At 35.0% G+C, this 27,333-nt stretch overlaps 1 protein-coding gene across 4 annotated transcripts in view; it reads left to right on the forward strand.

Annotated features, from left to right (window-relative positions):
* Window positions 1-27,333, forward strand: part of RYR2 (ryanodine receptor 2) — a 379,393-nt gene that overhangs the window by 261,071 nt on the left and 90,989 nt on the right. For 2 of the 4 annotated variants that reach the window (XM_058020341.1, XM_058020343.1), the window contains 17 exons: window positions 1,055-1,190; window positions 1,873-2,059; window positions 2,546-2,651; window positions 3,851-3,971; window positions 5,242-5,411; window positions 7,059-7,279; window positions 8,607-8,697; window positions 11,214-11,354; window positions 12,066-12,229; window positions 14,197-14,275; window positions 14,898-14,987; window positions 16,071-16,208; window positions 17,061-17,138; window positions 19,333-19,408; window positions 21,746-21,872; window positions 24,939-25,054; window positions 26,595-26,659. In XM_058020341.1, the coding sequence (XP_057876324.1) occupies window positions 1,055-1,190; window positions 1,873-2,059; window positions 2,546-2,651; window positions 3,851-3,971; window positions 5,242-5,411; window positions 7,059-7,279; window positions 8,607-8,697; window positions 11,214-11,354; window positions 12,066-12,229; window positions 14,197-14,275; window positions 14,898-14,987; window positions 16,071-16,208; window positions 17,061-17,138; window positions 19,333-19,408; window positions 21,746-21,872; window positions 24,939-25,054; window positions 26,595-26,659 (2,106 nt within the window). The remainder of the gene's footprint in view (window positions 1-1,054; window positions 1,191-1,872; window positions 2,060-2,545; window positions 2,652-3,850; window positions 3,972-5,241; window positions 5,412-7,058; window positions 7,280-8,606; window positions 8,698-11,213; window positions 11,355-12,065; window positions 12,230-14,196; window positions 14,276-14,897; window positions 14,988-16,070; window positions 16,209-17,060; window positions 17,139-19,332; window positions 19,409-21,745; window positions 21,873-24,938; window positions 25,055-26,594; window positions 26,660-27,333) is intronic. The other 2 variants (XM_058020342.1, XM_058020344.1) reach the window with 1 other exon arrangement.

Here is a 27,333-nt window from a genome sequence, read left to right on the forward strand (position 1 = left end):
GTGACAACTTACTACAATATATGACAAATTTTCATAGAGATATCTGTCTATATCTGTTGTATTTTCCCCTAACATTTAAACCTGTTTCAGAAAAGTTTAAGAAATTTGGATTAATTACACTAAAGAATGAGACACTCAAGAGAATCTGTGACAATTGTGCAGTATGTCTAAATTGCTGCTGCAAGGAGGATTAGAATAATAGTTACTCTGTCAGTAGTGGATAAAAAAAGCAGATTAAATAATGGAAAGACAGATTCAAGGTAGACATTAAAAACTCATTCTGAAGAAAAGACAGAGGACTTGCAATATCTAATTTCTATTTGAAGACCTCAAATTCTGGAAATGATATAATCTTCATAGGAAAACATCTGTCAGAAGTAATAGAAGTGCAGATGTTCCCTTCTTGGAATTGGAAGATGGACCATGTGTGTTTAAAAGGACATTTTTCAATCTTACCATTCTTATAAGTGCTCAGCAAGAAGAAGCTGTCAAAACTGGCTAAAGGCTGTGCTTAGAATTCTTACAATTCAGAAAGGAAAGGGCCAACTGAAGACTACTACTGAGCCTATAGTCCTGATTTACAAGGAGTGTAATTCCTGCTGTAATTACTGCAGTGCATTTAAGAAAGAAAGGAAAAAAAAAGCAAGTGAAAATGAGTGGTCAAAATGAAAGAGTGGACCTTTTATTTTTCATGAAAGAAAAGATATATTTTTGATTATGGATGGTATGTAGTTGGAGGATATTGCAAAACTGACTAATTTGTAATGCTCAGAGTTGCAAGAGAAATGAGAAAACAGGTAGAGAAGCATGTTCTAGAGAGACAAAGGATGAAATTGAGATAAGTAGGTTGTGCAGTTCATGGCAGGAGTAAGGAAAGACTGGAAAAGTGAGCTAAGAGAGTGCTCTTCAGATTTGCACAGAGCATGATATAGTTTTGTCAGGAATAAGAGATGGAGGATACCATATCTTGACAATGTATGAGGAGGCTTCTCTTGAATTTGCACTTAACTGTTTTTTCACATTTAGTATCTTTTTCATCCAACTTTGCTTTTAGGTGGTTCGCTACTTGGCTGGATGTGGGTTGCAGAGTTGCCCTTTGTTGATTTGTAAAGGCTACCCGGACATCGGATGGAATCCAGTTGAAGGGGAAAGATACTTGGATTTTCTTCGTTTTGCTGTTTTTTGCAATGGTAGAGTAGAAACCTGAATGTTTTATAGCTTCCACCAATATTCAAATAAGTTTATAATTTTAAATAGTAAGACAAGCTAACTTGGTAAGTTACTGTGAATTAAAAGGACCTGCAGAAAGAGTAGAATTATTCAAGACACACATTAACTTATATGATTTGTGAAATGGGCATTTAGAGTCCTGTGGACCTGTGCCCCATTTTTTGGATCCAGGTTTGGTTTTTGAAAAGCCCGTGTCTCCTTTGGAAGTAGAGCAGAGATTGCTGAATCTTTTTGTGATAAAATCATGGTAGGTACAGAGCCAAAGCCCTATCTTTTAATGAAAATTTAGTTAGTCCAGTTTTAGTGTCCCAGCAATTATATTGGTCCCCTCATTAGCCCTTGCACTTGACTGAATCTTTGCTAAAATTCAGTAGTTTAAGTGTTGCTTTAAACATCCTTTACTACATAGTTAATTCCTTGGCTTTAATACATTTTGAATAAAAACATGTTTTTGTATTTTTTTTCCATTTCATTGCAGTAATAGAGGAGTATGTGTGTTTATGTAACTCTGTTGTGATATTTAAACTGTTTTGTAGTAAAAAGTATCTGTGTTCTGCTCTTTTGTGTGCCTTTTTTTTCTGATTATATTTCAGACCTCTTTTTGATATAATCTTGTATCTTAATACTTGTTCTGTGTGGTAGGAGAGAGTGTGGAGGAGAATGCTAATGTTGTAGTCAGACTGCTTATTCGCCGACCGGAGTGTTTTGGTCCTGCTCTAAGAGGAGAAGGAGGCAATGGGCTGCTTGCTGCCATGGAGGAGGCAATACAAATATCAGAAGATCGAACAAGAGATGGGCCTTCCCCAAGTAATGGATCTAGTAAAACCCTGTAGGTGCAGTAGAATTGCTTACTTTGTCATAATATTTGTTTATTTGTTTTGTAATATTAGATGTGAAATGACTTCTTTGTTTTAACACCTGAATTATCAGTTCATTCTTCCTTGGATTCTGTGTTGGAGAGAGATTTATCTTTTGCTAAACAGTGCTTCCTCTGCACTATTAATTTACGTAACTCTCTCTAAATATTAAGACATCTCTAGAATTCTGTTTGTTCTTTTTCATTCTGTTAAGAGTCAGTCCACTGATGCAAAATGAGACAGGTAAATGGTACCAGTGGTTACAATAGAGATGTTGCTGCAATCTTTTAGGGACAAAATACATTCTTAGTCTGCTGTAAGTCCATTTGTTGACAGAAGCCACTCTCTGTAAGCTGTTACACCTATGAGAAAATTTTCTTTCTTTATTACTGTTGTTAAAAACATTTTGGTTTTTTTCTTTTAATCTTTTGTTTATTGTAACATCTAACTAATTACAGTGAAATAGAAGAACAAGAAGATGACACTATTCATATGGGAAATGCAATAATGACCTTTTATGCTGCCTTGATTGATCTCTTAGGACGTTGTGCTCCTGAAATGCATGTAAGTTTTATGTTCTTCATACACTGGAAAGTAAAGACTTACTTGTTTTACAGGTTACAGGTTTGCCATTTATTTTTTCTCAGGTATTATGTTTAGGAAGGATATCTCATGCTATCAAGTATTAAAGCAATGGTATGGCCACGCAGTATCTTAATGGACATAATGTCCTGTTCTATTCATTGACAATAGGGAAAAAATCCTCAGAAGTTCTTCTTTTTAAAGGAATTATTCCCTTGCTTTTTTGTTTTGGTTTGACTGTCCATTGTGACAATAAAATTCCTCAAATGTCCCTATTTGCTGGGATTGTATAGAGTGATGTATTTTCTATAAACTAAAGTTTTATTCTTCATATACTTATTTTAAATAGACTTTTTAAGTTGCATGTAAATGTAAATATTATTGGGCATTTTTTTAAAATGTAGGGATAAGCATTATACTTGGACATATGCATCAATATCTCAAAAACTATTCACACCAACAAACGTTCTCAAAGAAAAGGTGTCACTATTTCAGGCATTAGATACAAAGAATTAGAAACAGTGTAAAAACTTTATCTCTTACTATGTTAGAGATTGTAACTATTTGAAAATATTTGTTGTTTATGATTGAATATACATTATTATTCTTCAAAAATTTAGTTATACATAGTTTCTCATTTCACCCCGGAATGTGTCCTAATTAATATACATTAGTATAGATCAGTATCAGGCTTGTGCAGGGATAGATAACTTGAGAGAGAAGAGATATATGTAGTTAATAAGGTCAATGTATGAATACCTGTTCTGTTTGAATAAAAAATTGTCTTGTTTTCTCCCTGTCTTGCTGCCTTTTTTAAAAAGCAAAACAAACAACTGAGATACCTGAAAGTGTCTTATTTGACCAGGACAAAACCCCTAATTTTTTCCATCTGAAAATCTGCTTTTGTTTTCCTCCCCACCCCTCCCACCATATGCTGCTACATTTTAAGCCTTTGTTCACCAGCTTTACCTAATTTCTGTTCTGAAAATGAGCTTAGTTTTATTTAATAAGCAAACATGTAGACTTTTAGACTTGGCACATTTGCATCCAAACTACAGCAAATCAATGCAGATTGCATGAAATTTACATTGTTAATTATAATGCAAGTTTGAGAGCAGTTATTCTTTTATATAGAAGATAAAAAGAATATCTTGCTACATTTTTATTTGTCTTTTTATTAGCTAATTCATGCTGGTAAAGGGGAAGCCATTAGAATCAGATCAATTCTACGGTCTTTGATTCCACTTGAAGATTTGGTGGGAGTAATCAGTATTGCTTTCCATATGCCAACCATAGCAAAAGGTAAGATTTTTCTGCACTTTTTCTCCCATCCTACTCTTATGATTTGTAATTTACTGACATATTGACAGTCATACTTTTTTCAGCATTTAAAAAAATATAGAAATTCAACTATTTATTATGTAAATTAAAAAACAAATCATGTGTATCTCATACATGTTTCAAAAATCTTTCTGCATGCTGTAGTCAACAATTCTGTGTACCCCTAAATCACTGATATAAATCCTGTTAAATTGAGTTTTGAAAATCTATTACAACTTTAAAAAGAAATTTTAAAATGCATGCTTTCTGATCTAAGAACTATTTTACAATACTGCAGTCTCATTTCTCAGTAACATAATCCTTAGCTCTTGCTGTTCTAACCCTATCAATTGCTTCTAGCAGATCTTACTAAGACACCAGAGTTGTTCTCCAGCAACTGTGGTGAAGTGATAGGTGTGACATACATAGGCAAATGCATTTCTTTGCTTTTCCTGCCTATATGAAATTGATTGCAATAGTGGGAGCTATGTGAGCACCTATATAAAAGGGAAAGGGATAACCTCTGCTTTTTTGTGTGTCTGGAGAGAAAACATTATAAATGCAACCCAGATTGTTTAGACACTCACAGCACAAGATTTTCCAATAGGTTACAGAGGAAGAGATAAAAAGATCAATCAGTCTATTTTACTATTACTTATTTATATTCCAAATAGGGATAGACCTATAGGTGAGATCTCAGTAGCAATCTGCAGCTCATAGATACAGAAATGCTTGTTTCTTTTCCAAAATGGAAGTAGCAAAGTTTTAAAATATTTCAATGAATTCCTTTCAGATATTTTGAAAGTTTTAAGATATATAGGAATTGTTAGCACATTCCTAATTCTTTGTCATACATTAGAGATATGCTCACCAATGCTGCATTTCCAGGATCTCTGATGTAGCATTCTTGTAATTTTTACTTTCCATCAGCTTCTGCTGAGAACTAGGTAGTTATGCGGGTTAATTATTATGTTTTAGGTACTTAGCATTTAGAATATAGACTGTTAAGAATCTCTTAATATACAAAACATAAACAGAAAAGCATGCAGGGCCTCTCAGGTCTCTGGGTAGAATTTGTCTTATGCATTCTTTTTGATTTAACTGCAAATATGTTTCCTTTGTCTAACCAAAATATGGGGAGGATGCCTAAGTGTTAACAGAGATTCAAAGGCTCTGTCAAATAGCAGCATGACTGCCTAGTCTGCTGATGAAGGAGAATCCTTGTCACTGAAGTCTTATTTCTTCCTTTTAGATGGTACTGTGGTGGAACCTGACATGTCTGCGGGGTTTTGCCCAGATCACAAGGCAGCCATGGTTTTGTTCCTTGACAGGGTCTATGGAATTGAGGACCAGGATTTTCTTCTACACCTTCTTGAAGTTGGCTTTCTGCCAGACCTTCGTGCTGCTGCCTCATTAGATACGGTAAGGGTTTCAGTCTGGTTTTATGTTGCTTCTCTTACCTTATACAGAATTTTTCATCCATTGGAGCATTTTTGATGTCTTCACATCTTTTGTTTTTCTCAAATGCTGGCTGAACTGCATGTTGCTTCTTCTGAGCTTTGATAATTTTTCAAGATGCATCATCCAATGTAATGCTCACTTTTTAAGAACTTGCATTGATACCCTTATCTGCAAAAGATGCAATACTTTTCCCCAGGAGACCTTCTGAGCTTGTGCTGTGGAATCCAAAACAGATGAGCTGCCAGTGAAGCAGCAGGGAAGAAGTGACTGGGAGACTCTTTCCCAAGATAGACAGAAAGCATTCATCTCTGTGCATTTGTTAGGGACACCTACACTGTTATTTAGAAAATTGCCACATTTCTATTTTAGTTCCTCCTCACAGTTGCTGCCTTTTTTTTTTTCCTCCTGTGAGTCTTATTTTCTATCTAATTTTTTTTAGCTGTCTTGGTCCAGAAAGCTTAGATTTAGAGAGCTATTATGAGAGCTGAGACATTAAATTTGGTTTTCCTATTTGGCCTTTTATGACAACGGTTTTTTCTGAAAATAATGATGTTGTTATTTAGGATCATAGAATCATACAATTGTTAAGGTCAGAAAAGACCTCTAAGATTAAGAAGTCCATCTGTCAACCTAGCACCAACATGTACTTCATTAAATAATATCCTCAAGTGCCGTATCCACTTTTTGGAATATATATTTTGTTTTTCTGAACACTTCCAGAATTATGACTCCACCACTTACCAGGCAGCCTGTTCCAATGCTTGACAACCCTTTCTGTCAAGAAATTTTTGCTGATACCTCATCTAAACGTCCCCTTTGCAACTTCTGGCCATTTCCTCCTGTTCTGTCTCATTACCTGGGAGAAGAGACTGACTCATCACCACCACAGACTCCTTTCAGGAGGTCTCCTCTGAGCCTCCTTTTCTCCAGGCTAAACAGCCCCAGCTCCCTGAGCTACTCCTCATGGGAATTGTCCTCCAGACCCTTTCACCAGCTCCATTGCCCTTCTCTGGACAGACTCCAGCACCTCGGTGTCCTTCTTGCAGTGAGGGGCCCAAAACTGGAGACTGAAGGTGCAGACTCACAGTGCTGAGTACAGGGGCATGGGCACTGGCCTGCTGGTCACACTATTGCTGATACAAACCACAATGCCAGCAATCTTCTTGGCCCCCTGGGCACAAGTTCATGTTCAGCTGTTGACCAACACCCTTAGGTCCTTTTCTGCCAAATATTTGAGAAAGAGCAGGTGAGGATTTTTAACTCACATGGAACTTGGCCTTGTTCGTAGCAAAAAGATACTGACTTATGTTACCTGATTTTGGAGTGTTCTGTTTAGCAATTATGACATTTTTCAATATAATCTTGAAAATAGTTTTTTGAATGGCCACATTTACTGTTTTTCGTTCATGAAAAACAAAACCAAACCTTTCTATGAGACTTTAAAAGCAGCAGAAGAAGGTAGGCATCTAACTCCAGTAGGTATCACATCCTCATTTCTGTGTTTTGGAAATTTCCCCTTTTACAACTGTAGAACAGAAACAACAATTTATTTTCATTTGTAACTGTACTGATGAGACAAGTCTAATTTCTGTCCTGTTTAATTTATAGGCTGCTTTAAGTGCTACGGACATGGCTTTGGCTCTGAATCGATACCTTTGCACAGCAGTCTTGCCTCTCTTGACCAGATGTGCTCCCCTGTTTGCTGGCACGGAGCACCATGCTTCCCTCATCGATTCCTTGTTGCACACTGTGTACAGACTCTCAAAGGGATGCTCTCTTACCAAAGCTCAGCGAGATTCTATTGAAGAGTGTTTGCTGTCCATCTGTGGGTAAGAAAATACTCCTGGCTGCACAGAAATGCTAAGTAATAAAGCAATCCTTGATATTTATAATACAGGAATGCAGAACTATGCCTCCAGTAACATAATTAGGACTTTTTTTCCCCCTGTAAGATGATTGTGATATTTGTTAAGATACTGTACTCAATTTGCAGTTTTATTAATTACCAGTCATTCCTCAGTTCTCATTCATTCAGTCCTCAGTTACTCTGCCATCACCAAATCTTTTAAATTAAAACCTTGGTGATTAACTAAGAGAATGCAAAAAGAAAAAGCTCTGGAATAATACATAGACTGAATTGCCATTTAAATAATTTTAGCTGTGCAGATTTCTGGTTTATATTCAGTAACTTACCTAATTCTATGTAGAGGTTTATTTATGGTGTGTTCCATTTGAAATTGTAATCAATGACTAGTATTGTTGTGTCTCTACTGAACAGAGACAGATTTTGTGACAGGTTTTGTTTGTGTGTCTGCAGGTCTAACCAGTTGGTTATTATCCAATTTTTTATAAATCCACAGGCTCAATTATGAAAAGATGACTAGGCAAATATGAATTCAGCTTCTAATTACAGTTAGCATTTAGGCTTTCAGTTCACCACAGGATTTGGTTTGTTTTTTGGGTTTTTTTAGTATATCACCATGATTTTTTTTAATAGTGTGCTTGTGGGCTCCAAAATTACATTTATATTATAATACTGTAAAAAAACCCTAAAAATATATTACATTAGATGGTATTTGATATGACCATTTAATATATACACTGCATTGATAGGAACCAATAAAATTTACCAGATTCTGCTATTTATCTGGAAAGCTTTAATGTCTATGACATTCTAAAATTCATATTATAACAATTTCTTCTCTCCTTCCAGTTGGTGCCCACTGCCATGTCTTGTTTAGCACATCTAAAGAGATAGTGCTCTTACATCTTCATTAGCTTCTAAGATATTTTTAGAGTCATCGAGATATATTACAAGAAATTAACATTATACCCTTTTTTCATGAAAATAATGATTCTAATACACATTATCAAAATGCAGAGGTTTTTTTCCTGGTTTTCCCTGTTTGTAGATCAGATGTTTTCTTGGCTTCTTTGAAGCATTTGATTTTCAGCTTCTTCAGAATATTTTCTTTGGTATACACTTGTTTGCTTTCTTCTGGACCCCTAGTGCCCTAGTGCCACAAGGAAAATATTATTTTATGCATTTGAAGAATTCTAGCAGCATAGAGCTGATATGTTGCTTTAATGTATTTATCAATTATTTACATGTCACTGTGCTGGTACACCCTTTTGAAATGGTTTGTCTGCTTTTAGGCAGTTGCGGCCTTCCATGATGCAGCATTTGCTGAGGAGATTAGTATTTGATGTACCTCTGTTAAATGAACATGCAAAGATGCCTCTCAAGGTAAAAGTAAATATTAGTATTCAACAGCAATCTTTATGCAACAGAAAATAGTTGTGTGGAGAAGATTCTCTGTAATCTTTGTTATGTTATTTCCACTCTGCAGTAATCTAAGACCATTGTTTTTAAGGATAAATTGTTGGTTTGGGAGAAATTCAGTCTGATTTACATCCATCCATATGGAATTATGACATCTGGGTCTAATGTTTGCTTCTCCTTTAATTATTTCCTGTTTGTTTCAGCCTATGTGGAAACAGAATAGAAAAGTTCTATTTTTCCATAGGGTCAGGGTGCAGAATCCAGTGCACAAAACATAAAAATTGACAGTTTTGTATGTGCCCTTACATTTCACCTCGGCGTTGGTTTTCCTTGCTTTTGGAAAAAGGATTCTGTTGGTGGTGGCTGAAAATCTGTGAAGTAATAATGTTTAGTAGTAATGTTGCATTTTGTTTTCAGCTCCCAAAAGTTTAGCGGTATCTTTTTATTCTGATTCCTAATGCAAAAGAAAAATGTGGGGGTTTTTTTTCCTTTTGGAGATGACACATTCTTTAAACATTCCTGATATCATCATCACTTCTAATGAACATTTGCTTCCACAACTTCCCTACTGTTTTTCAGCAGTCCTTTTAAATGCTTTCCCACCACAGTTTTGCACTGGATACTTAATATTTTTTAATTTAATATTTTTTTATGCTTTAAGAGCACATCAGCACATCTGCAACAATGATGTAAGAAGAGGAATTTAAATTGTTAATCTCAAAGCCAGGGCCTGCTGCTGAAGTCCTGCCAAGGTCTTCATAATTTGGTGATGGCCTCCCAGAAACCCTCAATCAAACTAAAGATTCTGGAGCAGCCATTCTTTCATGCTTGTGAGAAAAACAGTTGATAATTCAATATACTGCCCGGAAGGGGACTCTTCTAATGCATTATGGCATTTTACGTGTTGCTAAAACCAAATAGTAACTTGGCACCTCCTGTATGGCTGTAGTACTTCGGGGTTTGTTTTTTTTTGAGGGGGGAAGAAAAAAAACCCAGCTTCTTGACATCTATTCATCTAAAAGTACAGATTATATGATACCAAGGGTAATGACTGCAGTGAGCTGCCCTTGTTGCTGAACTGACCAGTAAGGAAATAACAATTGGATCCTTTTGGCTAGTCAGGCTTTGCAAGAGTACAGATGTGAAGAGAACCATGGTGTTAGTTTGGGAGAAGGATTTTGTCCATTCACACCAAAAAGGCTAATACTTCTGAAGAATTAAATTTTTTATCTGAAGATAGACCTATAACTTTTAAAAGGTTTCCCTGACAGTAAACTGATTTCCAGTGATTTAACAAGGGATTCCTACCCATATCTGCTGTGTTTCTGATTTGAAAGTATTGTAGTACTGTGGTGTGCATTCCTTATGGGCATGGGCTGGCAAGCCAGTTATAGTAATGTAAAGAGGCAGCTGTAAGTTAATCAGACATCTGAAAATCTAATTTTGAATGGGAAGAGAGGAGAAATAGATGAAGGCAAATCAGAATACAGTGCTATCTAGTGTGAATACATTTGCTGGTTTCTGCAGTTAAAAATTGCCTCAGGTTTTAAGCAGCATGCAAATTCAAATCTGTGATGCTGTTTCTAAATTCAGTATAGTTCAGACATTTTGGAATAGGACTGCCTTGTTTTTATTTCCTCTTAAATAATATTCAGTGCTTCATCAGGGATTTCTCTAAGACTAAACCTACCTTACTCTCTTGACTATGTTTAAAAATATATTCATATGTATTATTATACACATGTAGTCAAAAAGCAAATTTGTCTGGCCACTACATGATTGAATATGGTTTTAAAAAATATTTTAAAATACATTCAGCTCTTAGAGTCCATATTTCTGAAACTCTCGTGGTTATACATAAATAATCAAACTTCGGTCTATTTGCATCTTATATGCATCTAAGTTCTTCTCTGCATTTTTTCTTTAGTCATCCAACAATTTAAATAGTAAATAAATATTAACAGATTATTTAAATATGAAGATATACAAATACACTACATGTATTGTTTTGGGATTTTTTCCTGATCTGTGGAAAGTGTAAAAGAACAGCGCAGTATCAAGATTATATTTTTGGCTATCAAAATCCTCACTTCTACATATCAGACATGTTTGTTTTTTTTTTTGAATTCCTGTCTTTTTATGCAAATATACACTTGTTATAAATGGCTGCATTTTTCCAACTTGAAGTTTGTTCAGACTTGGAAAAAGGAAATCATGTCAGCTCTCTACTGACTGTGACTTGCAATATTTTCCTATTTTCCAAAAACAAAAAAGCTTTGCAAAATGGTATTGAAACAAAGATGAAAAAGCTGCTCATTCTGAGTGTATATGCACCAGTGATTAAAAAAATATACAGACAACATGGCTTATTGATAAAAGTAGAAATTTCTCTGGTAGCATCTGTCTAATGTTTCAGGGCCAGAATGGAAGAACCTCAGCAGTTATATTTCTATTTGCTTTCAAAATATGTTCTGTTTCAGTTACTGACAAATCATTATGAGAGATGCTGGAAGTATTATTGTTTGCCAAGTGGATGGGGTAACTTTGGTGCTGCCTCAGAAGAAGAACTTCATTTATCCAGAAAGTTGTTCTGGGGTATTTTTGATGCTTTATCCCAAAAGGTAAGTAATTTTAGTATCCATCTACTACTGTAAAATCCTTACTGTGTAACATTTTTTCTTAATCTGTAGTTTTTACTCAGCTTATATCAACACCATATCATGCACTTTGAAGGAAAAAAAATACAGGCTTTAGTGAGTTTAAATCTTCCTCTTATAGCTTCTAATTTAATGTAGGTATAAAATATTATCTCCTAATTAAAAAAACTATGACACTAAAGCAATAATCTTGAAATGTATCTGTACAGATCTGTACACTTTTCTGCTTAGTAGTTGTACTTTCAGCACCCTTGAATCAATTCCGTGCTATACAGTAGTTTAATAATATGTCTTGGTATGTATTTATTGTTCATTCTGTGACTATTTCAAACAAACCTGTTTAAAATGTCATGATTTTAATTTCAAATCTAAGTGTTAAGGAATGCTGTGCATATTCCTCTGCTGTGCTGTCTTTCCGGCATCTGAAAAATGCTTGGTGGTGTTACCAGTGAAGTCAACACTTTTCCGATTTACTTGAGCAAGATTAAGGCTTACATCTAACTTTCTGCTTTGGACAGTCAGTTCTCTTAATTTTCCGAACAAAAACTCAGTTTCACACTGAGCAAGAGAGCCGTTCTCTGGCTGCTTGGTTTCATCTACAGCTGCATCAGTTTCACCAGTGGTGTTTGGGGCTCCCTTTCACTCCTCACTTTCTGTCCCCTGTGTGTTCCACAGAAGTATGACCAAGAACTCTTCAAACTGGCTTTGCCTTGTCTGAGCGCAGTTGCAGGGGCCTTACCCCCAGATTATATGGAATCAAATTATGTCAATATGATGGAAAAACAGTCTTCAATGGATTCAGATGGGAACTTTAATCCTCAACCTGTTGATACCTCAAAGTAAGGAATTTGTTGCACCTGGAGGTTTTTTTGATCATGCATGTTGAAAAGAGAGGGGGAGTCTGTTGTTTGGTATGATGTGAATTTAAAGTTTCTCTTCTGAATGCTTACTTTATAGATAAAATGGAGATCTTAACATTTTTATTTATGTATTTATTTTAAATCAAGTAAAGAAATAGCTAGCAAGTTACATCATTAATTTCTTGGTCCACTTAGAATGTTTTTCACGCATTTTTACTGAGGAGATAGAACTATCCAATTGTCTTTATATGTCTGCTGCAAACAAACCAGCATGCTCTTAGAAGCTGAAAAAGTAGAAAAGTCGACATCATCTCTGTCATTATTAACATATGTCAAGACACTAATTCCAGTCTGTGTGAATTACAGTGTACCTACAGAAAATTGTTTGATTGTGCCTTCATATAATCTTTTCAAATATGAATAATGGGAACTGGACGGAATATTCTTCATTCCCTCTAGGCAGCCAGACTCTGGCCCTGCTTTTTAAAGTATACTAGCCTGAAAAAGCACGTATCTGAATGGAAATTTTTTGCTCTGATTTTTGACTGCAGCAAGCATGCCATTTCCTTTTGTATAGAATACTCTTACAGAAGCATGGCTGTGGATTATATTTTAAAAAATACCTGTTCTTAAACATTTGCTTCACTTGCCCCTGTGAGTTTTCTGACTGTATTAACATTGAGCATACAGGATGCTGTCAGTAGATTGGCACCTTGGTTACAGCATGTTTGTAAATGTATGCACATCTAAATACTGCAGTAAAAGTCATAATCCAATCTTGAGCATAGAAAGGACATCAGTGACCATTTAAATTCATTTTTCTAAGATGTAGCTAAAATTTATGAAGGTTTTAAACAAATTTTCTTAAGAATATTATATTATCATTTAATTGAGTTTTTATCTGTTGTCATTTCAGAAAAAATGTAGATAGCTGGAATAGATTTGAAAAAATCAGAAAATGTTACTTGATATTACTGAAATTATATGTCACTTCATTGCTGTAGGAGTCAGCAGTTCTGTGATGTTTTAAGACAAAGAACTGCTGCTATCATTGTACCCTCCAAATTATCCCACATTCTTTTAACATGCAAATCCAGCTTTATGTTGCTTACTAGTACTGGACTTATTTGTATGAAAGTATAGATAACAGGATGTTAGTGTGCTTGTAATTCTATTGCATTTCTGAAATTATTTGAAGTATTATAGTATTAATAGGTTTCCCCTCAAAATACAGTCTTACAAACAATAAAAACCTGCTGGCAGTGCTGGATGAATGTTTTCTGACCTTTGTGCGACTGTGAGGCTCTTGCAAACTGTTACTCTGACATAATTTGGTTTTACATTTCTACTTTTTGAAAAAGACTTCTATTGAAAATCCAGACTTCTATTTCACAGTAGATGGCACTCTAACACTACTTGTATTGAAATTCTTTGTTAGGAGGGCAAAGTATTACTATTTCCTCAGTGATCAAAAGTAGGTATTCCCTTTCACTTGTAGCAATGGTGATGAAGTAAACAACTGATATTTGATAAATATTTTTGGAATATATAAAATATATAATCTTTCAAAAAGGACTGTTAGCACACTTAGTTTATAATCGACGTGTGCAATAAGTTTCTACCATATTTCTGAAACTATACATTGTAGTTGTGGCTTTCATACTAAGAAAATACAGAACAAAAAGCACTAGAGCTTGATCTCATTACTGATTTTCCCTTGCACATATGTTTCAAAGAAGTTAAACTCCTACAGCATCTGTGGTTGTCATTCAGTGCCCATGAAATAATTCCAATATCTTCCTTGATTTAATTGGGCCTTGGAGCAAACTGTATGTGAAAAATAGGAAAGGGTGTGTGCATTATTTATTATTTTGAAGTTTTCTTTATAAAAAAGGCATTAAATTTTAGCCTGTGTGATATAATGTTGATTTTCTTTTCACTTTCAGCATTACAATCCCTGAAAAGCTAGAATATTTCATTAACAAATATGCAGAACATGCTCATGACAAATGGTCAATGGAAAAGGTAAAATCTACCTTCCTCTTAAAGCAAAATCATATTTTTATTTGTATAATTTTCATCCTTAAAATATTTTATTCTGAATGTTATTATTTTTCATGATGTTACAAGTTGGTATGTAGGTAAGATATACTATTTTCTTGAAATATATTTGCAGGAAAGTTTTTAAAATGCATATGAGTATTTCAAAATAGTGTTTAATAATTTCATATTTTTTTTGCTGACTTTTGAGTAAATATAATTGGTTATTGTTTAACAGTTTTATGGACCTGAATTTTCTTTTTTTTAACCAAATAAGCTCTTTATCCTTTTTATTCCTTTGTGCATTTTGTTTGTCCAATATTGAAAAAAATAGTTCCTCAACTCTAGTACAGTATTCTGCTTTATAAAAATCATTGAAAGAAAAATGTATCCATATGGTTGCTTTGGTAATTGTTATTTTGCAAAAAGATGGCATGCTGCATGATCAATATTTTAATTCGTAAATAATATAAATGTTGTTTGAGAAAATATTAGAAAGGAAACTTTAAGAGAACAGCTCTGCAGAAGCATTATTCAGTTAATTTCTACCAATGGAAAGGATTTTTCATAATTTTTTGTGCTTCCCCATTTTATCCTTCTTATTCAGTTTGCCAATGGATGGACCTATGGTGAAACATTTTCTGAATCTGCAAAAGTGCAACCACTAATGAAACAATATAAGTTACTGTCTGAAAAGGTAAGGAATTTGTTCATGCTTGATTGATGATTGCTGAAATATCACTGAAAATATATTGCCTTGTCTTTTCATTGTTTAAAAAAAAAAAATACTTACACTATGTCAGCTAATGTGTGGTTGTTGCCTTTCTCAAAATTCTGAAAAGATAGAGAAAGGTTTCATTTTATAATAAATAGGCCACTCAAACTTTTTCTCACAAAGCTGAATCTACATGGCATAACTTACAGTGAAACCAAAATGTCATATTGCCACTCTATTTTTGCAGTAAGGTCACACACTAACGCCTTCTTGCTTAGTGATTTAGGTTTAGCCTTTGTCTGGTCTCCAGCAGAAAACCACGACATCTGGAGAACTTTATATAAATGAAGCAATGCTGAATGAACTGGGTTTTTTCAGCTTAAAGGGGAGAAAATTGCTGGAGATGTGGTCTTGGTTTCCTGGTTCCTAAGCATTAGTTACAGAGAAGATGGATGGATGTATTCTCTTCACAGGGTGCACAGTGACAGGAGAAGAGATGATGGCAGTAAGCTTCTTTAGCAGAAATGCTTTCTAAAAATTCTTCTTATCTTGAGAGCTTAAATGTTGAAATAACCACCCAAAAAGGTGGTGAAATCAGCTGCATGTTGAAAGCATGATGCAGCAAGACCTAGACAACCTAATCTTGATTGCCCAGTTAGATACCTTATCTGAACTCAACAGAAGGTAGAGGCAGATGTCCAGAGATCTCTTCCAACACAGACTTGTTTATGATTCTGTGATTATGGTTTTTGGTTCGTGTAAGAGATAAAACACTGCATTACTCCTGATAATTTCTGCTCCACCCTTGATTTCATGCTATTAACACAGTTTTCCCTGAGATCATCAGCTTCCTGCAGGGCCAGAATTCTTTTCCCCGCCTCTGGAATGATAAATAAACTTTTTTATTTCTATATGATTTATTTGCATCATTTCAATAACCCTGAGCCATAATGGTTGAATTCAGCACATTTTTTTGCATCTCAGTATAACCAGAACTAAGTCCAATAGTTACTTTTTGCTCTGTACAGCATAAACAAGTTAATTACTGCATGTACTTTCTTCTAGGAGAAAGAAATTTATCGATGGCCGATCAAAGAATCACTCAAAACCATGCTGGCATGGGGATGGCGAATTGAAAGAACACGGGAAGGAGATTCCATGGCACTGTATAATCGGACACGTCGCATATCTCAAACCAGTCAAGTGAGCCACTTTCCTAAAAACTTTGTGTCATTCTGTATTATTAATAATAACTGCCTTTTGAAAGGAAGCTTTTCAACCTTTAGGGCTCTGTATGCTCATATACACGCGTATGAAAATAATGTCACACATAGGAAGAAAAGCCTGGACACTGTTCTTTTTAAAGCAAGAGGTACCTGTTACTGCATAATCCATAGAGCAGAGCCTGTCAATGCCTCTTTTCTAGCCACACTTCTTGTGTCTGTGTCATCCAGGAAACCTCTGTCACTTTTTATCCTCCTTTGACCATTTGTGTCTGTAATAAGCAAACCTCTGACAAATTTAGACAGTAAAAACAAAGAATAAAGACATGGCAATATTTTCTGGATGGGGAGGAGGGACAGAAGGTAAAAGAGAACTATTTATAGGTTCTAGTCTTCAATGTAAAAATAGGGTTGGAAAGCTAAATTAAAAGTTTAGTTTTTGCCTGAATTCACCTTAAACTAGATTATGTGAAATTGCTGAGAAAAAAAAGAATCTCTAGATAATGCAGAAATTTAATCAGAACTTGATCCTTGTTTATAGTAAGTTCAAACTCTAAATGAGTTCAAATGAAATTTTTATTTAAATGAAAGGGATTTGTGTCTGATAGCCATCTGACTTTGGGAACAAACTATGTTGCCCTTTGCCTAATTCTCACTAAAGTTTACTACCCCTGATATATTTTCAGCTGTACCACAAAAATCTTCTTGCTCTCTAGAGATTTACAAGTGACTTTTTCTTTAAATTTCCTAATTACTTTCAGTGTCTCCTAATGTAAACTTCTTCATATTAAATGCTTGTGTAACTACCCTGTTTTGCACATTTGTCATTCAGATCTCTGTAGATACAGCCCATGGTTACACTCCTCGAGCAATTGACATGAGCAATGTCACCCTCTCCAGAGACTTACATGTAAGTCAGAAACACCTAAAATACTTATGGTTTGTTTTACAATTTAATTTTGTTAGTTTTGCTAGTTTATTTAAAACAATTCGGTACCAAATATTACTTATTTTGATATTCTTTGTGTTTGATGGGGGCTTTTTGGTCTTTTTCATTGTTGCTCTCCCATCGTCTGTTTCTTAAAATCATGGTTCATGTTGAAAACCTTCGAAATTTTCTTTAGTCCAGGATTGGTTTTTTTGTGAACATTTGCCATTTTGAAGAGAATCCTGTTTAGAGAGCAGCATCAATTTTTTCGGTTTCCCATTCCCCATTTCTCCACCATCTTTTCAAAGCATTTTGTCAATGCTCTTTTTTTCTCTAAACTGAAGGAATTGAGAATCAGAAACCATTAAGTACTGTGAGAATAGAGAATGAAGGAATTTGAGGTAGGATTTTGACAGATGAGTCAGCAGGTTGCTGTTATTTGGACCAATGTATGTTTTAGTTGATGGTCTGTTGCTGTCATTAGATAGGATTTTTTTCATGGTGCTTGCTGGAGTATGGTGCTAGGTTTTACAGTCTGCTAATTTCCTGTGAGTACAATTGCAATGTAATGTAGGCGCATACTAAATAGCTTTAAATGAGTTAGCATGAGTGTTTGTACCAGTCTAGTGATGAAAACATGGTGTCCAAAGCTGACTACAATTTAGTCCTGAAACAGAGGCTTAACTTTGCCCATACTGAGCTTTTCCATATTGCAAGCAGTGGTAGTAAATTAATTGACTAACTGTGCAGTATATACTCTACTGTAGCTCTAAACAAATTCTCACATTGGATTTCCACTCCTTGATTACTGTCTTGCAGTTTCCAGTTTCATAGTTGCAGCAGTTTTAGATTGCTGACTAGCTTTAAAAGAATTTTCTACCAATTAACATCAGTAGTTTGCTGATCATTCCAAAGAGTTCATAAAATTGATAATTGAATAACTGCCTCTACCATTGTGTTGTTAAATTGATGAGAAAGACTCCTTACAATTATGACATTTAATGTTTCTATAAACTCGGTATAGTTAAAAGGCTTGGCAGACTTAGTTTAATGCTTAGGAAACAACTCATGATGTGAACATCATCATAATATTATGATGCAGTAAACCAAGCCCAGATGAAAATAACTATCCTGTCACAAGTCACATAGAAGGGGCATTGGGACTTCTGTTCGTCCCTTGCTTAGTTTTTTTATTCTGTACCCTCTAACTCTTGTCATTACTTGTAATTCCTTTGTAGCCCTTAGCTATTAGGCAGAGCTTGTTGGCTTTATGATTCATTTGCCCTATGAAGAGAGGTCTTCTTTGAAACCCACTTCAAAATCTGTTATTAAAAGCTAAGCAAATTTAATTCAAATGTAATTTCAGCTATTAATTGTCCTAATATAGATACTGAGGAAATTTATACAAATGTTGATTATTAATGAGATCTGAGTTTTAAAAATTAATTATGTGTAATTTTGAACATTTTTGAAAATGTTTAATACCTTTCAAGTTGGAGTTCAAGGTTAGGTAGCAAGACTTGTGCCCATGTCTTAAATTGTACGAGTGCAAAATACTCCTCATTTTGGTCTTAAGTCACCTGGTCACATCCTAGCTCCATAAGCAGCTAGGTCTTGCTCTAAAAACATCTTCATAGCACTCTGCTTTACTAGGTTCTATGAAAACACAGATTACTGTTCATCCTTTTAAGGTCCTAATTTGGATTATCAAAATACCAGGATCAGAGTGTGCATGACAGAAGGCACCTACCATACACAACAGAAATATATTATTTATTCAGTGGACAAATGTTCATGAAACAAATTGTCTTGTGGACAGATAAGTAATGGTTGAAAACTTGCTCAATTCATGAGTATTCTCACAAATAAAGAAATTGGTATTGAGAAAATACAATTACTCATTACTCAAAATCCTTACTGAAGATGAGAAAGTCCTTGTTTTCTGCTGAAGAGTTCTTTCTTCAGCACCAGGTTCCTGACTCATAACCATGCTGATTCTACCCAAATTCTATACCGCATTTTTTTCAGTAAAAACTTGTTTCCAGTGAACCAGTACAGTGTAATTGTATTCCACTTCCCAGAGAACAGAACTTGTTATTTAATATCAGCCAGAAACTTGTCCTTCTTGAGAGTTATTCATTGCAACCCACATCACTAAGTTCTCCATTTTCCTAAGGCTATGGCTGAGATGATGGCTGAAAACTACCATAACATATGGGCAAAGAAAAAGAAACTGGAGCTTGAAGCAAAAGGTAATGTTAATTATATGTATTTACAATATTTTAAGTTTTCTGTGACTGCATTAGGTCATGCATTTCAAAAAGTAAAAAAGAAGGAAAAGGAGCAACAAATTTAAATTGACAAAGAAGAAACAGTAAGGTATCTATTCTTGACTGTTATTTTTAGTGCCTGAAAATTTTTATAGTACCCATTGTAACTCTTCTTGTTTAAGTAGCCTACCAATTCAAATATATCAAGGGAAGGAAACTCAAAGGTTGTAAATAAATTTAAGCACATTAATCCATTTTCCTTTTAGCATTAATCTTTCAGACTATTACCCAATGGGCTATGATTTCATTTGTATTGCTTCTTTTATTGCAGGTAAATCTGAAGAGTGTTTACTAATTACTGCACATATCATGTGTTGAATTGACAAGGGGAAAAACCTAGAGCAGATGCTTGATTCCATATAAAAATTGCATGTGCTTCATGATCTCTGCTTATTTGACTTTTTTTTTCATCTGTTGTGTAATTTACTGTTTTTCATCTGTGTTAAAAGCATTTTTTTATTTGTAGTAAAGCTAATTTTTTTTTCAGGTATCACTATATTAGCAAATGGAGAAAACAAGCTCTCAGTTGCAAATTATTGAAGCTAGGGTTTTGCCTTATCTGAAGGTGTCTAGTTGTATGTTGTATGCACCAAAGTTGGTCTAAATTTGTAAAATTCCAGAAAACGCATATCAGTTAAGGTTTTACATAAAAGCAGAATTCTATTTGGAAGTGCCTTTGATAATCACTTTATATTTCCATGCCTTTAATTATGTTTCCCCTTTATATAATTTTTATATTATTCCTTTCCTGTAAAACCTTTCTCAGGATAAGTAGCCTCAGGATGGGCCAAGTTTAGGAAGCCATAGACTACAGAAAGACGAAACATTTCAATATTTCAACTGCATTTCACAGCTTTGAAAGCAGAATTTTGCCTATGAGAAGCACTTCAATGAGAATACTCTATAGTGTTTTTTGTGCTGTGCACTATGGGAAGGCTGGAGGTGGCCGTAGTGACTGAAGGCTTCTGATAGAAAGGTTTTGTACGTGAAAAGTAGATTGTCAGCTGAGCAAAACTGGGCCTTCAAAAATTCTGAGGGTTTTCCTCCAGTATATTCATATGTTAGTCTTTTTAATTTTTTTCCCATATGCAAAGAAGAAAAGAATAATGTGGGCTTATGTGCATTTTGCTGTCTTCAGCTGTCCTGTGGTACAGTTACATTATGTTGGTGATAAGATAATAAAATCCAATCATCCCAATGTTAAAGACTGTACTTCCTAAAACAAATCCAGACTAAACAAAAAACCCCAATCAACCATCAGACTTGCCCATTAGGTTTTCATTTTGCATTTTTTGAAAAAATCAGAATATGTACCTTAAAAAAATATCATCCAGTGGTATGTCTCCAATATTTTCTACAGGGAATTTGTTCTTTTTAAAAACTATTATTATTATTAGATACTTTCTTTAGTGTTTGTTTGTTTTTTTTTTCAGAGGTAAATCTTATCACTACCCCTGCAGTTTCCTGGGATTTCAGAGAAGTTGCAATAGGAATTTATTGTGTTGTGTTATGTGATAGTGATTTTAGAAGTTGAACTCCTGAGAATGTTGCTTTTTATGCAGATATTTACATTAAGAATCGCAACTTTATTTTCCTTCCAAATTAAATATCTACATGCAGTAGATATCAATACATCAGTTTTTAGTAAGCAATACAATGAAGTTTGTTCTTTTTACCTGTGGTTTTGCAGCGTTCTTTTGATTTTGCTGCATAGGAGTGAGAACCATGTTTGAATGATGTATTCTAATTTTCTGTCTTAAATTTATTACTATAAAGTAGAACTGCATCACTTTAATATATGTTTAGATGTTTGTGTATCTTATTAAACTTGATGAACTCTGTTATTAGAATGTTTAAAAGCAGAACTTCGTGTATGTTTATATATTTGTTTATGTATAGGTTTTCTTAGGAAATTATGTATTATTTATTGAAATATTTTCGTTTTCATTAAATGAAGTTGCGATTGTAATAGATGTTTGTAACCATGATGTTGTTAAGCATTTTTTTTCCTTAAGGGTTTTTTGCCATAGGTTCAGCATATTTAGCTTGTAGTTGCAGCAAATATGTTGGAAAGATGTAACCACATCTCAGTTTCTATCTGCATATTTTTTAAAGTTTGTGTAAAGAAACAGACAAGTATGTTGTTATTTCAGATTAGAATGTAACATGCTATGTATTATTGTGATAGTACTTTTACATACGGTGACTTACCATGTCAACAGATAACTCTTTAATTTTAATTCTCTTGATGCTCCATAGTAGGAGGAGGCAACCATCCCCTTCTTGTCCCTTATGATACACTCACAGCCAAAGAAAAAGCCAAGGACAGAGAAAAAGCACAGGATATTCTGAAATTTCTACAGATTAATGGATATGTTGTCTCCAGGTAATTCTCAGTTCAATATTAATGTCACAGAAGGTTTCTGATAGTCCTCAGTGGTCTGTTTTGTTTTGTTTTGTGGTTTGGTTGGTTGTGGTGGGATTTTTTGGTTTCTGTTATTGCTTGTTTTTTGAGGTTTCTTCTATCAAACCAGAACTCTGTGATTATTTTTTATCTTTCACTTCCTGGGAATAAGGATGAGCTCCTTCATATAAAACATTGTAAGGAAGAAATGAATTACAGAGTTAGTAGCAGGGGTTTTGGAAGGCATGAACAGAGTTCTCCAGAATGTATGCATGCCTTTTACCTTCCCTCTCAATATTGCAGCTTTTTCTTTCTGGCCTGTGTCCATGCATCCAACTGTTAGTAAACTTACTAGTTTTCTACAAGTGATGGAATTATTAAGTCTTAGTTACAGGTTCACACACATCTTCAAACACGTCTCTCTCTAAAGGAATTTCTAGACAATTGGTAAGATAAGACAGTTTTATTTCTAAATCATACAACTAATTCATTTCAATTGAGTTCATTTACAGTATTATTTTTTAAACAATCCACAGTGTAAATGTAATAATAGTGAATAGTCTGCTGAATAACATGCATAATTCATTTTAATATAGTGTATATACCTTCTAAATGTAACATATTAGAATAAATTTTTAATAATTTTGGAATCTTTTCTGCCTTATCAGCATGACTTAGGAAATCAGAATCTCTAGAAAAGGCTGAGCCTTGCATGGCTTAAACATTAGTAAGTTAATGAAACAGTCACTGAGATCAATTTAGGTAATCACTGTGAATTAGCCTTGCACATCTACCTAAGATCTGCCTGCTTCCATTCTTGTCTATCAAACATGAATTCCAGCCTGTTTCTAGAGTTCCACAGTTAATCTGATAATTTTGGTAAAATCTCACAGGTTAGCTGGAATAATTGAGTTTACTTCTGCTCAGTGCAGTAGGATGTACAAAGTGGGATGCCAGACAGCAAAGGTTTCTTTCCTTATTCACTGTCAATATGATCAACTACATACTACATTTTTATTCCTGTTAAATACAAGAGAAAAGTGGCTTTTAGGGTCTTTTGGGAGTGGCAGGTTAAGAGGGATGGTAAAAAAAACCATTAACTTGGACACACCCATAGTCTTGTAACTAATTCTTGCTACATCTGCACCCTCCCGTGCTGGTTAAATGCAGCCTTTTCCGCGATGTTAAACTCAAGAGTACTTGCTGCGCCTTTGATAGCTACCTTGTCTAAACAAACAAGGGCCTGATTCATGTTTTAATTTGGTCTGCTCACCACTCTACTTTCCATATATGCCTTGCTCCCATTTCTTTACAGTCTTTATTTGACAGTGACCGTTCAGGTCTCTGCACCCCCATGCAAAATGGCTTCAGGGAAGATAGAAACATTTGCCCCCTACCAAGCATGTGGCACTCAGGCCCACTTCAGCTGCTGGTGCAGAAGCCCTCACTCATCTTACTGACATGGCTCCTTCACATTAGCTGGAATTTTTTTACACCACAGCAGTCCCACCTCAGTGGCAGGCAGCTGGGACTTCCAGTTTCTGGAGTCGCAGACCCTGCTCTGTGCCCTTGACTGTCTGTCTGCAATGACTGCGACCAAATGCGCTTATGCCAGTCCCCTGCTGAAGCTGCCACTCTGGCCTCACGGTCTGTAGGGCTCATAGAGCTGCTCCCCAAACCTGTGGCATCTCTAACTACTGATTCTTGAGACCTTCTTTCACCTCACTTGTCACAGACCTGGGGGCACCTACACCCCAAGCCTGACTCCAGTTGCTGGCCCAGTATCCAGCTCATGCTGGCCTTGACAGTAGCTGCCATCCACTTCTGACAGCCGATGGAATAGTGAGTGACATTACACAGAGATACAGGTACTAAGGCATTTAATAGGAATATAGGACAAACTCTAGTGATAAGGTACAGGGCTCAGTCACTCAATTGATTTGACAGCTTACATGTGACCAGCTATTTTGAAGTCTGTTTTCATCCCTTCTGCGCTTTTCTTTTTATTCTTCCTTCCTGTACAATCTGTCGTTGCTTTGTGTACTGAGCTGCCTCGAATAATTCTCATGTCCCTTTCTCTTAGGAGTTCCAAAGTTCAGGCGGCCTTCTCCAAAGTTGTGTCTGAAGTTTCTTAATGGTCCCTTAGTTAGTAAACTTGAGAATTTTGTTCTCCAGCGTTGTTTCTTTTACATTTTGTCTATCAGATTTGTGTCTCTAGGCATATGCTTTAATTTAAAGCATAAATGTGCAATACACAGGCAATTATATTCTGTATATACACATTAGGTATACTTTTTAAACTTGCAGCCTAGCTGAGTACCAATTTAACTTAGTGCATGAGTCAGGGGGAGATGAGGTGTGACTGATTCCCTCACTGTTTAAGAATAGCTGTTTCATGTGCCATCAATTAAGCCCTGATTCTGCATAAACAAGGCTTGTGTCAGTGCCAGCTTGTTGCTAGGGATGTCATCCCATGATGTTGATTCATGCTTTGGAGTTTCATTCTTGTGGAAAGATGATGTGTTTTTTATATCAGACTAGTAACTAACATGGATGGAACATGCTGGAAAAGTGATTCCATCACTTTGTTTTGGTTTTCCTTTGCTTTTTCGTAAATGCTGCATAGCTATTCAAAAGTTTTCCATTGCAAGCAGACTTTTCAGGAAAAGTAATTTAGATTTACTTCTAGTTTGATTGTTTAAATCAAAGTATTTTTCCTCTTCCTAACTTCCTCACCCAAGAATCAGTCCCTGTAGGGAAATGTAAGATAGTACAAGTAATGGAAAGAAATTATAAGAATAGTGGATTATTTTGATTGACAAGTGTAATTTTTTTCCTAGCCATCTGGTTGGGAAATCTACTTGTGTCTTAACAAATTGCTCAAAAATCTAAGTAAGTGTGAGACTGTTGTTTGCATTAAACACAACAAAATCTTATATTAATAAGCACATGCTCATTACCAGAAAAAATTATGTCAGAATACATGGAGAGGTAAGACTGCTTGAAGTCCTTCTGTATGTGTAAAAATGTACTTGTTTCCTTTTACAGAGGACTTAAGGACCTGGAATTAGACACGCCTTCCATTGAGAAACGCTTTGCTTATAGTTTCCTTCAGCAGCTTATAAGATATGTGGATGAAGCCCATCAGTATATTTTGGAATTTGGTATGGTACCCCTTGCACATTTTTTAAAACAATTATTAGCTAAGATTTCTGATGTTATAAAAACAACCAGAGTTTTTTTTTAAAGATTGGTACATTTCTGGAGTAGTTTTCCCTTTAATTTCCCATAGTTGATGAAGGTCATGAATTTTGAAGTTACGAAACTGCCATTCATTCCAATTTCCCTTATTCATTCATCAGATTAAAAATTTTCAGCAAAAATTTATGACTTTCTTTTTATGAAAAAGAAAACTAGCTGCCTCCTTGCATTTATGCACAAAATTATAATCTCTCACATGTGCACAATAGTAGTTTCACATGTAATCCCTTTATCATATGTAATCCCTTTTTCAGAGAGCAAATGAAACCAGTCATTTGTACCATTCTGCAGTTTTCTCTTAAAAAGGGAATAGAGAAACATCTTCAACAAACTTCCACAATGGGAATGTTCTTGAATAAATATCCAACACATGTTTTGTGAACAGCACTATGAAGGATTTATCTTCTTTTGGTGAAGATAAAAAAATTGGAAAGTTTGGTGACCCAAGCCAACTTCTTACATGACCAGTAAAAGCCAAAAACACCTGGCCAGATTCTGCTTCTGTTGTGACCATTTTTGTTGCAAGGTTATATAACATATGTTGTGCCTTGTAGTCATAAATGCTGTGAAGGACAGTAACAGGGACATCAGGGAGATTGTTTTTTAGGTGAGCATTGATATATTCAATCTAGTTTTAATGTGGAAATTTGGCAAATTTAGGAGTTATTATATGCCATGGTTACTTACAGCAGCAAAAGTCTGGTCTTGATAACTCATCAGGCTACTTCTGCTGCTAATGCTTGATTACCATGGCTTCATCATTCTTAATTACATAAATTTGGGATAACTGCAAGAATGATAATGATTAAATACTGAAACACTAGAAACACTGGTGGAACAAGTACCGTTTGAGTCCCTCAATAGATTAATGGAAAGAAGACATTAAATAAATGAGAAATAGTTTGGGAGCTGTAAGAGATTTTATTTTGAAAGAGATTTTGTTTTTTATGGTAAGGGAGGAGAGAAGCAATTTAAATTTTAGTTAGATAGATCTAACCATTAATTTTGTTCTTTAGTACCAAGTTCATAAATAAGGAATGAGAATTCATTAATTCCATTTCTCCAGAGAACAACTGCAGAAAGATGTTTTATTAGAATCTGAGTTCATGTTTCGAAATTGTCACCTGTAACAGGAAAAGATAAGCACAGCACCAGAATTTTATCTCACAAAAACATCCATATCTCTTTGTACTATGAGATGCCTACACTTTTATGAAGATTTGGGCAGTTATTCTTTATACATTTTATTTGCTGTTACTTTTCCTCTAATGAGGTAGTCATAAAATGCCACTTTAACTAGTGCCTATACTGTTTGAAGTACCTTAAATCTACATCTAAGGATGACCAGTATTATTTGTTTATAGTGTACATTTCCTAAGAAAAATGCAGAGTAGACTGTAATTATGATACCTGACAAGAAACTTATATTTCTTCTCTCTGCAGATGGTGGCAGCAGAGGCAAAGGAGAGCAATTCCCATATGAACAAGAAATCAAGTTTTTTGCCAAAGTACAGTATATTTTTGTTTATTCTTTGTCAACATAGTGATTAACAGAAGTGAGAACATATTTTTTAGTAACTGTTATTGTTATAGTGGTGTTTTTCTGTGTTAAATTCATTCTTTTATTAATTAAAAACAGCAGTAATAAAAATAGCTTGAAAACAATGTGGGATGAAATATAGATGTGGGAAGATTACAAGACTATATTTTTTATTCTCATTATTTCCTGCTCCATGATATGCAGCTATTCATATGATGTTATTCAGAAGCTCCCCACATTTTCTGTTTTCTAGCTTAGTCTAATTTTGAAGATTTTTCTCTTTTACGATATTCAGGTGGGTTAATGTGAGCAATAGTTATTGGAATTAACATGGCTGTGTATCTCTCAGTGCCATGGTAGTTATTTCTCTTGTTTTAAAACCGTGTTGTTGTCTCATCACGGAGTCAAACAATGTCTGAGGTTGGAAGGACCCTTTACTTAGCACTTTCAGAGAGCCATGTCCAGACGTCTTTTGAATATGTCCAAGGATAGAGACTCCACAGTCTCTCTGCTCGACCTGTGCCAGTGCTCAGTCACCCTGACAGTAAAAACCTGTTTCCTGATGGTCTGAGAGAACCTACCATGTTTCAGTTTGTGCCCATTGACTGTGGTCCTGTCACAGTTGAAAAGAGCTTGGGTCCA

This window comes from Melospiza georgiana, chromosome 3 (assembly GCF_028018845.1).
Source record: "Melospiza georgiana isolate bMelGeo1 chromosome 3, bMelGeo1.pri, whole genome shotgun sequence".
Lineage (NCBI taxonomy): Eukaryota > Metazoa > Chordata > Aves > Passeriformes > Passerellidae > Melospiza > Melospiza georgiana.